This window comes from Solea solea, chromosome 17 (genome assembly GCF_958295425.1).
Source record: "Solea solea chromosome 17, fSolSol10.1, whole genome shotgun sequence".
NCBI lineage: Eukaryota > Metazoa > Chordata > Actinopteri > Pleuronectiformes > Soleidae > Solea > Solea solea.
Genome location: NC_081150.1, coordinates 24,260,341 through 24,276,717, shown reverse-complemented (window position 1 = coordinate 24,276,717; position 16,377 = coordinate 24,260,341). Strand labels below are relative to the sequence as shown.

Here is a 16,377-nt window from a genome sequence, read left to right as displayed (position 1 = left end):
GCTGAAGCTACTTTTTAATCATTAAATAAAATGAAGAATCAGCAGAAAATCAGTGATCAACAATCAGACATCACTCAGTTCCAGCTGATTTATTCACAACAAACTTCATGAAGCAGAAAAACCTCGGGACGATCGTGTCGTTGATTTTGCACAAAAATAATGAACGTAAACACAAAAACGTGCCGTCAATAAAACGTCAAACTGAAAAGTTTCACAAAGTTCGTAAACTTGACGTTAAAACATCAGCCTGGAAACGCACGGGGGGCGTGTCCTACACCCAGGAAGTGGGCGGAGTCACACATGTTATGGGACATGTTGAGTGTCTGTGTCTCAGGCTGGTCCTCAGCAGCAGGTGGCGCTCACAGCGCAGTCATAACCTCATCCAACCTCAACTGTCCCTTCACCTGTGGTACTGATCCAGGCTCTGCGGGGTCAGAGGGTGAACACCAGGTCAGAGAGGTCCGCCTTCAGCCAGTCTGCTGCGATCATCTCGCTCAGCTCCGGCGTGAAATGATCCGGGAACTCAAAGTGTGAGCGGAGGCTTCGCTCGCCGCCGCCGCTCCAGTCCAAGTCTTTGTCCACCAGGGACAGGCTCCAGGTGTCCAGGTGGTCCGGCTCCTCACTGCAGCAGGAGGAGGCGGAGTCTGAGCGGGACGAAGACGCAGGGGACAGGGGTAAGGCGGCGCCGCCTCGCTGGCTGATGTTCTTGAAGCTGTAGAAGAGACAACCGGTGGTTCCCTGCGCTTCTGTGGAGCAGGAGCTCGGACTCAGGTGGTACCGATTCGGCTCCTCCCCCTCCTCAACTTTGAGCTCAGGCTTGTCCCCCTCCTCTACTTTGAGGTCAGGCTCCTCCCCCTCGTCCATGAACTCTTGTTTCACCATCATCTCGCTGATTTTGAAGCCACTGGCAAACACATGATTTATGAGCCACATGAAGATGAATCAGTTATGGACACATGAATCATTTACATTTGTCAGAAAGTGGGCGGGGTATCTGTCGTGCTTTACCCGTTTTTCTAGAGTTTTCTCGTGTCTTGGACATCCAGAGGAAACATGAGGTGGTGAAAACATGAATGTAAAGATTCATCCTTTCACACACACATTTGTTCATATTTAATGGTTACTGATAATAATAATAATAATAATAATAATAATAAAAACAACAATAAATGTAACTGTCAAATATTCACCACATCTATAAATTGCAGGAGCGTGTGTGTGTGTGTGTGTGTGTACGTGCAGTGCCAGTAACACTGTTTGGATAAGTAACGCAAACGAAGCACACTGGCTCTTGCCGCTCTCCTGTAGCCACTCCCCCTCTCACCACACTCTCCTCCAGGAGGCGCTATAGGTGTGTGCAGGTTCAGAGGAAGCTTGTTTCCTGCAGCTGTTACTTAAGTCACACATCCATGCTTTTCCATCCATTCACTCATTCACAGACGCACGTCCACACACTGTCCCTGTGCTGGTTTGTCCTTCAGATGATATTTTTGTTCAGTGTCAACAAACAAAAAGAAAAAAACTCTATATTTTCATTTATTTATTAAACCGTAATCACAGTTTTCACATACAGAAACAGAATTATGGGATGTTTTAATACGTTGTTACCTTTTCTCAGTGTTTACTTTTAATCGAACATTAACTTCAAAACTGATTGAAACTCAACAGTAAGGTCATCGATTATCCAGTACTTACCGGTACCGGGGCTCTGGCTCTGGCTCTGGCTGGTGCCGCCGCCGCCGCCGCCGCAGGAGGTCGCTGTTCACTTGACTGGACTTTAACTTGTTGAATTTCTTGGCGCAGGTTTTGTTCGCGACTGCGGGTTTGTGCGGGGACGAGGAGGCGGGCTTCCCCGCAACCAACGCCCCGCCCTCCTCGGTCCTGGGCTTCTTCCTGGGCCGGTACTTGTAGTCCGGGTAGTCGGCCATGTGCTGCAGCCGCAGCCGCTCCGCCTCCCGGATGAACGGGACTTTCTCGGCTTCGTTCAGCAGCTTCCAGCGCTTCCCGAGCCGTTTGGAGATCTCGGCGTTGTGCGTGTCCGGAGCCTCCGCCATGAGCTTCCTCCTCTCGATCTTGGACCAGACCATAAAGGCGTTCATGGGTCTCTTTATGTGACCGGACGCAGTCTTACACCAGTCCGGCCTCAGCTCGCCGGTGTGGTGGGGGCCGCTGGTCCTGCTGGTCCTGCCGGTTCTGCTGAGCGCCGTGTGCTGAACCATGTTCCGGGTTAAAGGCGTGAGAAGCGGCGGGACTTACTCTGCATCTCTGCCGCCGCCACCGAACTTTCACACCGGTGTCTGATGAACCGCTGACGCTCCCAACCTCAGCCAATCAGCGGCCTTCTTCTCCACAAACCTCCCGCCTCCGCAGCGCCCACGGCCAATCACAGCTCAGCCGTCGTCTGCCAGCTCCAGCGACTCAAACACAAGTGATAGATGATCATTATTATTATTATTATTATTATTATTATTATTATTATTATTACTAAATGTTAGTTTATGTTCAAAGAGTGAACGAATGAATGACATTCATGTGTTAGTTCTAAAATAAATCTATTCATTTTTATCATTTGTGGCTCACAGCGGTTCACCTTTGACCTGTCTGTCTCTGTGTCTTAGTGTCTGTCTCTGTGTCTCCATGTCTTAGTGTCTGTCTGTGTCTTCGTGTCTGTCTCTGTGTCTTCATGTCTCTGTGCCTGTCTCCGTGTCTCTGTGTCTTTGTCTTTCTGTCTGTGTCTCCGTGTCCCTGTGTCTGTCTCTGTCTTCGTGTCTTTGTCTTCCTGTCTTTGTGTCTCTATGTCTTTATGTCTTCGTGCCTCTGTGTTTTCGTGTCTCTGTGTCTTTGTGTCTCTGTGTTTCCGTGTCTTTGTGTCTCTGTCTTCGTGTCTGTATCTCCATGTCTTTGTGTCTCTGTGTCTTTGTGTCTCGGTGTCTTCGTGTCTCTGTTTCTTCGTGTCTCTGTGTCTTCATGTCTCTATGTCTCAGTTCAAAGAAATAAACCACGCTTCATCTTTGATTGTCCAGCTTTATTTCTCGTCATCAGATCTTGGATCATTTTTGCCACTTTAAACTTTAACTTTAACTTTTCTAACGCGTGGATGCTGGTGTCTCGTGATTGACAGCTCGTCCCCACAGTCTCAGCCGGCTCACGCCTCCGTCCGGAGCGATGACCAGACGAACGTGAGTGACGGGGTGGGTCAGCGTCAGTGCCGCCGTGCCGTACACGTGTCTGTGATGAGGGCGGAGCTACAGCACAGAGCAACACCCAGGTGAGGAAAGTGATCGCCATGACAACCACACTGAAGACAGATGAGGATATGGAGACAGACATGGACATGGAGACAGACATGGACGTGGAGACAGGGGAGGACGTGGAGACAGACAGGGTCGTGAAGACAGACAAGGACATGGAGACAGACGAGGTCATGGAGACAGATGGAGACAGGAGACAGACGAGAACATGAACACAGACAAGGACATGAAGACAGATAAGGACATGGAGACAGACGAGGACCTGAAAACAGACGAGGACATGGAGACAGACAAGGACCTGAAAACAGACGAGGACATGGAAACAGATGAGGACATGAAGACTGACAAGTCCTACTTTCTGAGAAGGAAGAAGAACCTCCCACTTCCCAGAATTCCACTTGGTCCTGACGCTCCGCCCCTCATCCTCAGGGGTCAGTGCACATGCCTCCACTCTGCAGGAATCTGGGAAGTTACCTGGAGACACAAACATCGAGTCAAAGTTCACATTTGCGTAGAAATTGTCTCCAGATGATCTGAGATGTTTCTCTACCTCTGAAGTGGTTGGTGTCGACCTCGATGCTGCTGATCACTCCACAATGACCGAGACCAAAAACTGCCCACTCACAGCCAGGAACCTGCAGGACCCCCTGTCCGTCCACCTGCAAGACCAGCACCAGGAGTGAGACCTGCGTGTCTGGTACAGACCTGTGTGTGTCAGTCACAGACGTGTGTGTGTGTGTGTGTGTGTCAGTAACAGACGTGTGTGTGTGTCAGTTACAGACGTCTGTGTCAGTTACAGGCGTGTGTGTGTTAGTTACAGACGTGTGTGTCAGTCCCAGACCTGTGTGTGCCAGTCACAGACCTGTGTGTCAGTTACAGACGTGTGTGTGTTAGTTACAGACATATGTGTCAGTTACAGACGTGTGTGTTTCAGTTCCAGACGGGTGTGTCAGTTCCAGAAGTGTGTGTTAGTTACAGACGTGTTTGTCAGTTACAGACGTGTGTGTCAGTTACAGACGTGTGTGTCAGTTACAGACATGTGTGTTAGCTACAGATGTGTGTGTCAGTTACAGATGTGTGTGTCAGTCACAGGCGTGTGTGTGTTAGTTACAGACGTGCGTGTCAGTTACAGATGTGTGTGTCAGTCACAGGCGTGTGTGTGTTAGTTACAGACGTGCGTGTCAGTTACAGACATGTGTGTGTGTGTGTCAGTCACAGATGTGTGTCAGTTACAGACGTGTGTATGTCAGTTACAGACGTGTGTGTGTTAGTTACAGACGTGTGTGTTAGCTACAGACGTGCATGTCAGTAACAGACGTGTGTGTCAGTTACAGACGTGTGTGTCAGTTACAGGCGTGTGTGTGTTAGTTACAGACGTGTGTGTCAGTTACAGACGTGTGTGTCAGTTACAGACGAGTGTTAGTTTCAGACGTGCGTGTGTTAGTTACAGACGTGAGTGTGTTAGTTACAGGCGTGTGTGTCAGTTACAGAAGTCTGTGTGTTAGTTACATACGTGTGTCAGTTACATACGTGTGTGTGTTAGTTACAGACGTGTGTCAGTTACAGAAGTGTGTGTGTCAGTTACAGAAGTGTGTGTCAGTTACAGAAGTGTGTGTTAGTTACAGACGTGTGTGTCAGTTACAGACGTGTGTCAGTTACAGATGTGTGTCAGTTACAGACGTGTGTATGTCAGTTACAGACGTGTGTGTGTTAGTTACAGACGTGTGTGTCAGTTACAGACGTGTGTGTTAGTTACAGACGTGTGTGTGTTAGTTACAGACGTGAGTGTGTTAGTTACAGACGTGTGTGTCAGTTACAGAAGTGTGTGTCAGTTACAGTAGTGTGTGTTAGTTACAGACGTGTGTGTCAGTTACAGACGTGTGTGTCAGTTACAGACGTGTGTATGTCAGTTACAGACGTGTGTGTGTTAGTTACAGACGTGTGTGTGTCAGTTACAGACGTGTGTGTTAGTTACAGACGTGTGTGTCAGTTACAGACGTGTGTGTCAGTCACAGGCGTGTGTGTCAGTTACAGAAGTGTGTGTCAGTTACAGTAGTGTGTGTTAGTTACAGACGTGTGTGTCAGTTACAGACGTGTGTGTCAGTTACAGACGTGTGTATGTCAGTTACAGACGTGTGTGTGTTAGTTACAGATGTGTGTGTCAGTTACAGACGTGTGTGTTAGTTACAGACGTGCATGTCAGTTACAGACGTGTTTGTGTGTCAGTCACAGATGTGTTTCAGTTCCAGACGTGTGTGTCAGTTACAGGTGTGTGTATGTCAGTTACAGACGTGTGTCAGTTACAGACGTCTGTGTCAGTTACAGACGTGTCTGTTAGTTACAGACGTGTGTGTCAGTTACAGACGCGTGTTAGTTACAGACGTGTGTGTGTCAGTTACAGACGTATGTGTCAGTTACAGACGTGTGTGTGTTAGTTACAGACGTATGTGTCAGTTACAGACGTGTGTGTGTCAGTTCCAGACGTATGTGTCAGTTCCAGACGTGTGTGTGTCAGTTCCAGACGTGTGTGTGTTAGTTACAGACGTGTGTGTCAGTTACAGGCGTGTGTGTGTTAGTTACAGACGTGTGTGTCAGTTACAGGCGTGTGTGTGTTAGTTACAGATGTGTGTTAGTTACAGACGTGCGTGTGTTAGTTACAGACGTGCGTGTGTTAGTTACAGACGTGTGTGTCAGTTACAGAAGTCTGTGTGTTAGTTACAGATGTGTGTTAGTTACAGACGTGCGTGTGTTAGTTACAGACGTGTGTGTCAGTTACAGAAGTCTGTGTGTTAGTTACAGACGTGTGTGTCAGTTACAGAAGTGTGTGTCAGTTACAGACGTGTGTGTCAGTTACAGACGTGTGTATGTCAGTTACAGACGTGTGTGTGTTAGTTACAGATGTGTGTGTCAGTTACAGACGTGTGTGTTAGTTACAGACGTGCATGTCAGTTACAGACGTGTTTGTGTGTCAGTCACAGATGTGTTTCAGTTCCAGACGTGTGTGTCAGTTACAGGTGTGTGTATGTCAGTTACAGACGTGTGTCAGTTACAGACGTCTGTGTCAGTTACAGACGTGTCTGTTAGTTACAGACGTGTGTGTCAGTTACAGACGCGTGTTAGTTACAGACGTGTGTGTGTCAGTTACAGACGTATGTGTCAGTTACAGACGTGTGTGTGTTAGTTACAGACGTATGTGTCAGTTACAGACGTGTGTGTGTCAGTTCCAGACGTATGTGTCAGTTCCAGACGTGTGTGTGTCAGTTCCAGACGTGTGTGTGTTAGTTACAGACGTGTGTGTCAGTTACAGGCGTGTGTGTGTTAGTTACAGATGTGTGTTAGTTACAGACGTGCGTGTGTTAGTTACAGACGTGCGTGTGTTAGTTACAGACGTGTGTGTCAGTTACAGAAGTCTGTGTGTTAGTTACAGACGTGTGTGTCAGTTACAGAAGTCTGTGTGTTAGTTACAGATGTGTGTTAGTTACAGACGTGCGTGTGTTAGTTACAGACGTGTGTGTCAGTTACAGAAGTCTGTGTGTTAGTTACAGACGTGTGTGTCAGTTACAGAAGTGTGTGTGTCAGTTACAGACTGGATTTTGAACCTTGAGTTTTTTGGGTCTGTCCAGTCGACGAGCTGTTTCCCACCCGTCAGCCATGTTAGCAGCTCGGCCCAGGCCTGTGAACATAGCACACAGGGGTCAGGGTTCAGGGGTCAGCAGGGTCAAGTCTTAAATGTGTACATCTGTTACTCGAACCAATCATGTTGCGTGGATGACCAAAGTGGGCGTTGCTATAGCCGAGACACACTCCTCCATTGGTCAAAGACACCAGATCGACATCCTGGTGAAGTGAGATGGACGTCCAGTCTGCCTGTCCAACACCGTACACCCTCATTCTGGAAATCCCGCCATCTGAGGACACACACATGTGTGTGTGTGTGTCTGTGTGTGAGTGTGTGTGTCTGTGTGTGAGTGTGTGTGTGTGTGTGTGTCTGTGTTTACCTGGGTACATGTTGAGGCGCAGGTGTGTTACTCGTTGCTTGAAGTTGACTTTAAAGTAGTTGTGGCAACAGTCTAAGTATCCAGGTTTCAGCTCTGACACGCCCACCAGCTCTGGCCACGCCTCCGAGTGCAGCTGTCAATCAGTCAAAGCCATGTGATCACAGTGACCAGCTGGTTGCCATGGTAAGTAACCGTAGCACTGTGCCCTTTCTCTCTTTGGTGCCATGGTGAATAATAATAATAATAATAATAATCACATAAATAAATAAATTGGGTTACCTTGGCGACAGCAGCTAGCTCTGCATGGGAGGCAGCCGCGCCGGTTCGGTCTCCCTCCAGGTTGAAAATGGGCGGTTCCTCTGGAGAGAAGACAGAGGATATTTCCTTGTCACTTGTGTTTCCATGGTAATTGTTGGTTGTTTGTCTTAAATTTACATCACGGTTAATTGTCATGAATTACAGACCCGCCCACTACTTGTCACCAGTAGGTGGGGCTGTAACTCTTCCTCTACAAGCATCTTTAGAGACATCAATGTTCAATGTTTGGACTCTTATGAACATCTCATGGATCATACCCAGGTGTCCGGCCTGGACGGAGACAAAAGGCGGGTGATTCCCAGTGAAGAAGGACGTGTCCACATCCACGCCATGGATCAGTCCTGCGACTCCAAGTTGAATGATGCACCAGTCGTGACCTTTGACAGAAGAAATAAACAAAAAAGTAAACTTTCCAGACGCCACCGATGTCAGTAATTCTGAAGCTAACGCTAACCAGGCGTTCTCTTCCTCCTCGTCTCCCATCCGTCCATCCACTTTCCAAACTCAGTGAAGGCGTCAGCGATGAACTGTGGTGGCGCTCTCTGTATGAACATATGGACACAAATGAACTGACACGGTATGTGACTGTATGTGAAGCCACAAAACTGATGTGAGTCGGGAGTTAAGCACTTCTCTGACCTCACTTTCTCCCTCACTCAACTGTCTTCACTTTTATTTTCTAACAGCTAACTAACAGTTACTAACAGCTAACTAACAGTTCACTAACAGCTAACTAACAGTTACTAACAGTTCACTAACAGCTAACTAACAGTTACTAACAGTTCCCTAACAGCTAACTAACAGTTACTAACAGCTAACTAACAGTTCACTTACAGCTAACAGTTCACTTACAGCTAACTAACAGTTCACTAACAGCTCACTAACAGTTCACTAACAGCTAACTAACAGTTACTAACAGATATCTAACAGTTCACTAACAGCTAACTAACAGTTACTAACAGATAACTAACAGTTCCCTAACAGCTAACTAACAGTTACTAACAGCTAACTAACAGTTACTAACAGCTAACTAACAGTTCACTTACAGCTAACAGTTCACTTACAGCTAACTAACAGTTCACTAACAGCTTACTAACAGTTCACTTACAGCTAACAGTTCACTTACAGCTAACTTACAGCTAACTAACAGTTCACTAACAGTTCACTAACAGCTAACTAACAGCTAACTAACAGTTACTAACAGATAACTAACAGTTCACTAACAGCTAACTAACAGTTACTAACAGTTCCCTAACAGCTAACTAACAGTTACTAACAGCTAACTAACAGTTCACTTACAGCTAACAGTTCACTTACAGCTAACTAACAGTTCACTAACAGCTCACTAACAGCTTACTAACAGTAACCATATATACCTTTAACACTGAACAGTGACCACTTTATGAACTTTTTTGTGAATAAAATAACATTAATTGGAAAATGTAAGATCATCCAAAGTGAGCTGATCTAAGGTCATGATTGATCAGCGGTTGATCAGTGATTGATAAGCTGTTGATCAGTGATTGATCAGTGATTATTGATGATTTTTGATGATTGTACCTTGAGCAGGTTAGCAGCAGGAGCGAACCACTCATCTGTGGCAAAAATCACCTGAAAGAGAACAAAGTTTTTATCAAGTAGCGACATCCATCTTTAAATCATTACCTAATAATCAATATTTTAAAGGAACAGTTTGACATGATGCCTTTTTAATTTAAGGGATAGTTCTGATTTTGTGACGCGTGGGTGTGGCTGGTTGGGAACAGTGTGCTAACATGAAAGCCATGATTCTTTTTAACGACAGTAACGCGTCACATGTGGACGATGAAAATAAAGTTGCAGAATGTCTCACCCTCCCTCCGACCGTCTCACAGGCCAGATCATTGAAGAGCAGGAAGTCTGGTTCTGCCGCCGGTGCCGCCAGCGCTGTTCTCCTCTCTGCCATGTTGAACAGACTTTTCTGAAAACGTGGTCCTGCAGAAATGATCTTTTTTTGCCCTGAAGGACAAAGTCTGTCAACCCCTCGTTCACTCACACACACCAGGGTGGGGTTAGTGACCTCATGAGTTAATGTCAACATTTGATCCAAACTTGTATTGATGACAATAATCGAGGGTTGTTTCTGTTGCAACAGGTTTTTGTGGGAAATGACTTTTGACTTTTCCCACGCCCCCCAAATTCAGAAAAGACAAATTGAAACTGAATTTGTCTCGCACACATACACACACACACACACAGGGTTGATCATCTCCTGGTCAACCCTGCCAAGAGATGGGTGTCTAAACTGTGTCTCAACATCTTAGCAGACATCCTTGAATGACTAAATGACAGACTGAGATTAAGTGTGTTGGAACACTTCTTTTATTTTGTCTCTAAATCTTTTACAAAACATAGATAAATACATGTTTCTATTAGATTAACATTTCAAAAAGGATTTTTGCCGCATTTCCTCATCACTGTTGACATTTGAACGTCTATTTTCTACCAATCAACTGGCAAATGACTACACGATTCCCTACAACAATCACCATTTCTCTCCAATAATTACCCATTACATGGACGTTACATGTATTCACACCTGTCATTTAAGGTCTTTGGTGCTGCCGTCCCAGAACTCTGTCACCAGGGCCCGAGAGCAGGCAGGCGAGGAGACGTGGCAATTTTAACAGTTGATTCAAAAAGGTTTAACAAACATGAGGGAAGTAGTTAAGTGCCGGTCATGGAGGCGGCGATCCGCTACAAACAGCAGTGAGGCGTCAAACAGCAGCATGCACACGGGAGAGAGCTCTTTACACAGGAGAGTGCAGGAATGAGCAAAGAGGCAAAAACAACAAGCAGCGAGTAAGCACTAGAGGACAAGGTTTTTCAGGAGAGCCGTGACATTACCACTGAGTCGTGTTGATGACTGAACTGGGAGCCCCTGTGTCGCAGGTGAGCCCCTGTGTCGCAGGTGAGCCCATTGGTATGATTTAACTGCGTCTATGAAAATAAGGCATACGGAGACGATCATTAAGTCCTTCTCTTTTATTGCAGAAGGTGCAGGATTCACTTTAAAACATGTAACAACTTCTTCTGGCGTGTGGGTTTCGTCGGCTAACACGAAAAAGTAAACGGAGCTAAAACCACAAGGCAACGACAACTTCCGGGGCCGTTCTTCATCTGAAGGTAAAAAAAGGAGACATCTGTAGAGGACAACATTCTACATGCAAACGATGCCACACAGTGGCTGCAAGTGTACACTGCAGGCGTGAACCAAACTACAAAAAAAAACATCACAGAACACAACGTCTTACTCTCTTTTAACCATTACTTAAATAATACTAATTCAAATCAATAAGCGTGAAAAGAAAGTTACAACAACCTGCCCACCAAGAAGACTGCTCATGTGTGAACTGAACTTCAAAAGGATACAGAAGCTGAACTGGTCATTGTCATTCCATTTGGTGTGTGCACAGCACAGGACCTTACTAGTCCTTCTCTTCCTTGGAACAATTCTGTGATCAGACCAGTTCTCCATGTCAACCATGGCATCTTGTCCTCTCCAATGAGAACCAAGTCTCCTTCCTTCAGCGGGGTCTTGGGTGTGAGCTGACTTCAAGTCCAACAAATATTCCTTTCGCCACCGACTCCAAACTCTGTGGGACTTCCATCGTCAGGTCAGCTCCTCCCTGTTGGCGTTGGTTGTGTGACCTGCAGCAGCAAAGGGCTTTGGTGGCAAGGAGGAAAGTCTTTTTCCTATCAGGAAATGGGCTGGTGTAAGAGGCTGCCAAGTGACGGTCTCCCATCACTCTTTTTAGACAGGCCTTGACTGATCTAACTAGTCTTTCCGCAGCAGTGCGACCACGATTCCGGTTCTGTCAGTGCCTGTATTTCCATGACTCGATTGGCAACAAACTGCTTCCATTTTTGGGCTGAGCCACGAATCCAATGGATTGCGATCATAGAGTCTGACCACATGCGAAGTTGGCCTGGTTGCATGTGAAGAGCGTTTCTTAGAGTGTTTCCCATTCTCGCTCCAACTTAAGTGCCCATCAACTCAAGGCGTGGCAGAGTTATGGTCTTTATAGGTGCCACCCTTGACTTGGATGCTACAATCCTGGTCACGGTCTCTCCATCCACAGTCTGTCCTTGTAGATATGCCACTGCTCCACAGGCTTTCTTACTTGCATCGGTGAAGACATGTAGAATTTGGCTCCCCAACCGCTTGTCTGCGCCATACCACCTGGGAATGACAATTTGGTGAATCTGAGGCAGCTCCATACACCACTGCTGCCATTCTTCAGAGAGTTCTGTGGGTAGCTCCTTATCCCAGCTGATCCCCCTACGCCACATTTCTTGGAAGAGACACATACTCTTACGGTAAATGGAGTCAGGAACCCTATGGGGTCGAATATTCTTGCTGAGGATCTTAAAACACTTCTTTTTGTGTTTTCCTTTCCCTTTAGGATGTCCATCAGGTGTTTAAGGTCAAAGAAGAAATTGTCAGTGTATGGTCTCCATATCAGACCAAGCACCTTGAGCACACAGCCGTGTACTTCCGTGTGCTTCCGTCTCCTGTGCAAAGTCGAGGTCACTGTTTGACCATTTGGCTTTCAGTTCTGGAGAGTTCGTGGTCCACTTGCACATGTTCATGCTGGCATCTGCCAGAATCTCCTTTGCGCCTGCTGTCAGTGCATAGGCCACTTCCACATTACCTGCGCTGGCAATCAGGTCATCCACATAAAGTGAGTCCTTCAGAATGTTCACAGCATGTGATTGAGTTACCTTATACTTCTCCAGATGGTTTCTGATTGTGGCTGCAAGCAAGAATGGGCTTGATGACACTCTGAACACTACATGTGTCATTCTCATTATGCATGTCCTTGTACTCTCTACATCAGGTGGTCCTGTAAGCCATATGAACCTTACAGCATCTCTATCCCTTTCTGCCAGGGATATCTGCAAGAAAGCCTTTTCGATGTCTCCCATGAAGGCTATCGGATGCTGTCTGAATCTAATCAGGATGTTTAGAAGGTCAGGGTTCAGATTTGGCCCAGACAGCAGACAGTGATTCAGTGATGGGCAGCCATCTTCATGTGACGAGGCATCAAACACCACTCTTAGCTTGGTCGTTGCTTTGTCCTCTGTTATCACAGCATGGTGAGGTAAGTAATAAGTTACTTTGCTATCGTTCACTGCTGGAACATCCTTGCATATACCTTGCTTAACATAGTCCTCTATTACATCATCATATCTTTTGAACAGTGTCACATCAGAGCTCAGTCTCCTTTTTAGGGATTCAAACCTTTTCAGGGCGATTGTCTTGTTGTCTGGGAGTTTTGGAGCATCGCATCGCCATGGCAACTCCACTTCATATCGTCCATCTGTGTATTTGATTGACCTGTCAAAGCTTTGTTTGGCCTCTGTGTTGCAGGGAGTCTCCTCACTTCCACTGGTGATGCCCAGTGATTCTATTTCCCAAAATGCATGTATCAGTTTCGTCAGCAAATGTCAGTAATTTCACTTATGCCAATGTGCATGCAGGCAGCTTCATTCATGCTGGACATGGAGACGGATCCTTACACTGCCCAGCCAAGCACAGTTTCTACAGCAACCAGCACTTCTGAAAGTCTCAATTTTGCCAGTCACTATCTTCCAATAGTAGTCGGCTCAAATCATTATTGACAGTTATGGGTTCTCTCCATTGCCTGCTGAGACGTCTGCTAATGCCAGCCCCTTTTCCTCCATTTGTTGTTTTTCCAGGGACCTTTATGACTGCAGTGCATATTTGTGGTGTCTGAACACCATTGATCTTGATGATCTGTTTGTTGTTACAGATATTTTCCAAAACAACCCTTATGACATTGCGCTCTGCAATCACTGTTGTCTGTGATCCAAACGTATGTAGCTTTAATCTCTCCCTTCCCAGCGTTGGCAATTTCAGAGCCTTCACATGGCCCTCATGGATGAAACTTTGTTGAGCAGTCCTTCAATCCATGCTCTCACAGTTTGTAGTAGCAATGTCCCATGTTTTCCCTGATTTCCTGTTGCTAGATGAGGGATCACAGAAGAAATAACAGCATCACTTACTTCTGGTGTAGCAACATCTGAGGGTACTGGTGGCTCACTCTTATTACACAAAACCACGTGATGTCTCCCTGCACACACAGTGCATGACACATTTCTAGTCTTACAATATATGGCAATGTGTCGTGGTCTTAAGCATATGAAACATCTCCCCATATTTTTTAACTTCTCCTTTCTCATGGTGACAGTGTTCTCCTCACACTATGTTGATTTATGGCTTGGGCTGTCACAGAATATACAACAGGGGTTTGGGCTTGAGCTACCAGTGTGGAGTGCTGCAGCTGATGGCACATTAGCCTTCATCCATTTTCTTTCACTGGTTGGAGCTGGTTTCCAATGCTGCTTGTGAGCGACAAGTGGAACTTTGTCTGTGCTTCCTGCCTTAGTTTGGTGCATTGCACGCTCTCTGTTCTCAACTTCTTGTTGTAGGTAGGTGACAAGCTCCGTAACCTTCCATTCTTGCACTACATCATTTCTATGCGTGAACTCAGGGGCCAGGTCATCAGGAATCCCTTGCATCAGTATGGGGCACAACAATCGTCCATAGCTATCTGAAACCACACCAAGGGATTCCAAGTTTCTAATCTGCAATCCACACTCATCATAGAGCTGTCTCATAGCAACAATGTCAGAAGACCTCTTGACAGGTGTTGAATTCAATAATTTAGACTCACATGTGCACTCACAACAAGGTCTTTCCTTCCAAATCTCTTCTTCAGCATGTCAATAGCTGTGTCATAGTTGCTGTCTGTTATTTTCAGACCAGCCACAGCTCTAGCAGCTGGACCCACCAGGTATGACTTAAGGTAAGTGAACCTTTCCGTTTTGCTCAAGTCCTTATTTTCATGAATGGGAGCTTCAAACTGGTCCCAAAACTCTTGCCACATGCACACTTCTCCATTGAAAGAATTTATACTTAGCTTTGGGAGCCTGACAGATGGTCTGTTGTTGGTAAATTGTCGGCTCACATTGCTCGCCCGAGGAGAACGTATATCCGCTTCTTGTTGCGTCTTTTCCATGGCTCTCGTTGCTCGGGTCCGCCATAGCATGCCGTTATCTTGGTATTCCAGTGTTCTTGCGATGTCCGCATCTAATTCTTCGATCGGTATTTCCCGCTTGATTTCCGGCTCCAACTCCAGGAGGCTTTACTCCTTCACCGACAACATCGACAGAAGCTCCATCAAACGATCACAGTTCACATTTTCCTTACATGTTTCATCCTGTACGACTTGCAGCGGCTTTGTGATGGATGTCCGTAACACCGTGTCGCAGGTGAGTTCCTGTCGCAGGTGAGCCCCTGTCGCAGGTGAGCTCCTGCAGGTGTTAAATAGTGCCTGACTGGTTTTCAGAGTCCTGATTGTCTTGAGATGGAGTTGGTGGTGGTGGAAGTTTGGGCGGAGTAATCCAACCGTCTGCGGGTCAGGGTTCAGCTAACCCAGTACTCAGTCCATTATAAAAACTTCGCTCTCACACATGTAGTTTCTCTGATCAATGCAGGCAATGTCATCCCAGTTTTTAAAGGTCTGGTCTGTCCTTTCATTTAACTCAAACACAAGAACAACGCAGTCTGCTCCCTCCAGGGACGAATCATGTGTCTGGTTGTCTGGTTGACCATTGACCCAGTACTTCTTTGAAGGACGTTTGCCATTGACCCACTGGAAGGCCCCCTCTTGATCCATGTCATGCAACCCAATCCATATTCCATTGAATTCCACGTTAGATTTAAACCTTTCCTCAGCAAGATTGGTAAGAAACGTCTGGTCTCCCTGACTCAGAACTACAGCCAGGTCACCACCCTTATCAATACAATACGTGCGCGCATCTAACCATTCCTTAGTGTCACCTGATACGAAGAAGCATCGTGAGTTGTGCTCCGTCCAGCCTTTCATACAACGTGAACATGTCAGTGTGGTCATGTCACAGTCTGTAATGTTTGACAAGTTAGAAGAGCTAAGAATCAATCGAAGCTTTCCATTTTCTTCATTCAGGGTTGAATTGAGTTGATACGTTTCGTTCACACTTTCCTGACATTGTTTATTTTGCTGAGTCAGGTTTGAATTGAGTTGATTTGTTTCGTTCACACTTTCCTGACATTGTTTATTTTGCTGAGTCAGGTTTAAATTGAGTTGATTCATTTCGTTCACACTTTCCTGACACTCTTCATTTTGCTGAGTCAGGTTTGATTGTAGGTTTTGTTGTTTTTTAGATAATGAGCTGAAATGTTGATATTTACGCAGCAACTTCTTGTATTTTTCCATTAATTTTGTGTTGTTACTGATTAGCTGTTGAACATGTTGATTTACACTGTAATTCTTTAAAAAGTATGTTTTTTTTTGGCTTTTCAGAGGTCCAATGTCACTAGTATAAAATGTTAGAAATCCTAAAGAAAAAAAAATGAAACCAAAACTCAACGTGTGAACACTCATGTTTGTGGCATTTTGTTTCCTTTCAATAACAAAGCAGTGGAAGCATTCATGTACTCAGCAATGACACTTACTATGATGTCGTTTCTATCCTTTGAAGTGTTTTCAGTGTAATGAGATCTTTTGAACACAACTGACTTGTATAGTGCCAGGTTTGCAGGTGAATCTCAGCTCTGTGTTTGATGTAAAATAAAGTAAATCTACTGATTAGAACTTAATAATACAAAGACAAATCCTTCTTGCAATAGAGGTCTGTGTCTCAACATCTTAGCAGACATCCTTGAATGACTAAATGACAGACTGAGATCAAGTGTGTTGGAA

General features: G+C 45.7%; 2 protein-coding genes across 2 annotated transcripts; both read right to left on the bottom strand.

Moving 5' to 3' along the window:
* Positions 1-74: 74 nt before the first annotated feature.
* Positions 75-2,824, bottom strand: sox11b (SRY-box transcription factor 11b). The gene is made up of 2 exons (XM_058613037.1): positions 1,696-2,824; positions 75-904 (listed from the first exon to the last, which is right to left on the bottom strand). Exons 1-2 carry the CDS (start codon positions 2,217-2,219, stop codon positions 433-435), a joined length of 996 nt encoding a protein of 331 aa, XP_058469020.1. The 5' UTR covers positions 2,220-2,824; the 3' UTR covers positions 75-432.
* Positions 2,825-3,010: 186 nt separating this feature from the next.
* On the bottom strand, positions 3,011-9,561 carry allc (allantoicase). Its single transcript, XM_058613024.1, has 11 exons — positions 9,420-9,561; positions 9,128-9,178; positions 8,022-8,109; positions 7,825-7,944; positions 7,529-7,608; positions 7,250-7,382; positions 7,004-7,159; positions 6,851-6,924; positions 3,802-3,910; positions 3,607-3,725; positions 3,011-3,245 (listed from the first exon to the last, which is right to left on the bottom strand). The coding sequence occupies exons 1-11, from the start codon at positions 9,510-9,512 to the stop codon at positions 3,087-3,089; spliced, it is 1,182 nt and encodes a 393-aa protein (XP_058469007.1). The 5' UTR covers positions 9,513-9,561; the 3' UTR covers positions 3,011-3,086.
* Positions 9,562-16,377: the final 6,816 nt, after the last annotated feature.

Excerpts from the sequence above, each read along its gene's own strand:
- allc (XM_058613024.1), bottom strand. The coding sequence starts at position 9,512 with ATGGCAGAGAGGAGAACAGCGCTGGCGGCACCGGCGGCAGAACCAGAC. Across the intron at positions 9,179-9,419 it reads GTGAGACGGTCGGAGGGAGG|GTGATTTTTGCCACAGATGA; the intron begins GTGAGACATTCT and ends GTTCTCTTTCAG. Across the intron at positions 7,160-7,249 it reads GCGCCTCAACATGTACCCAG|ATGGCGGGATTTCCAGAATG; the intron begins GTAAACACAGAC and ends GTGTGTCCTCAG.
- sox11b (XM_058613037.1), bottom strand. The coding sequence starts at position 2,219 with ATGGTTCAGCACACGGCGCTCAGCAGAACCGGCAGGACCAGCAGGACC. Across the intron at positions 905-1,695 it reads GAGCCAGAGCCCCGGTACCG|TGGCTTCAAAATCAGCGAGA; the intron begins GTAAGTACTGGA and ends TGTGTTTGCCAG.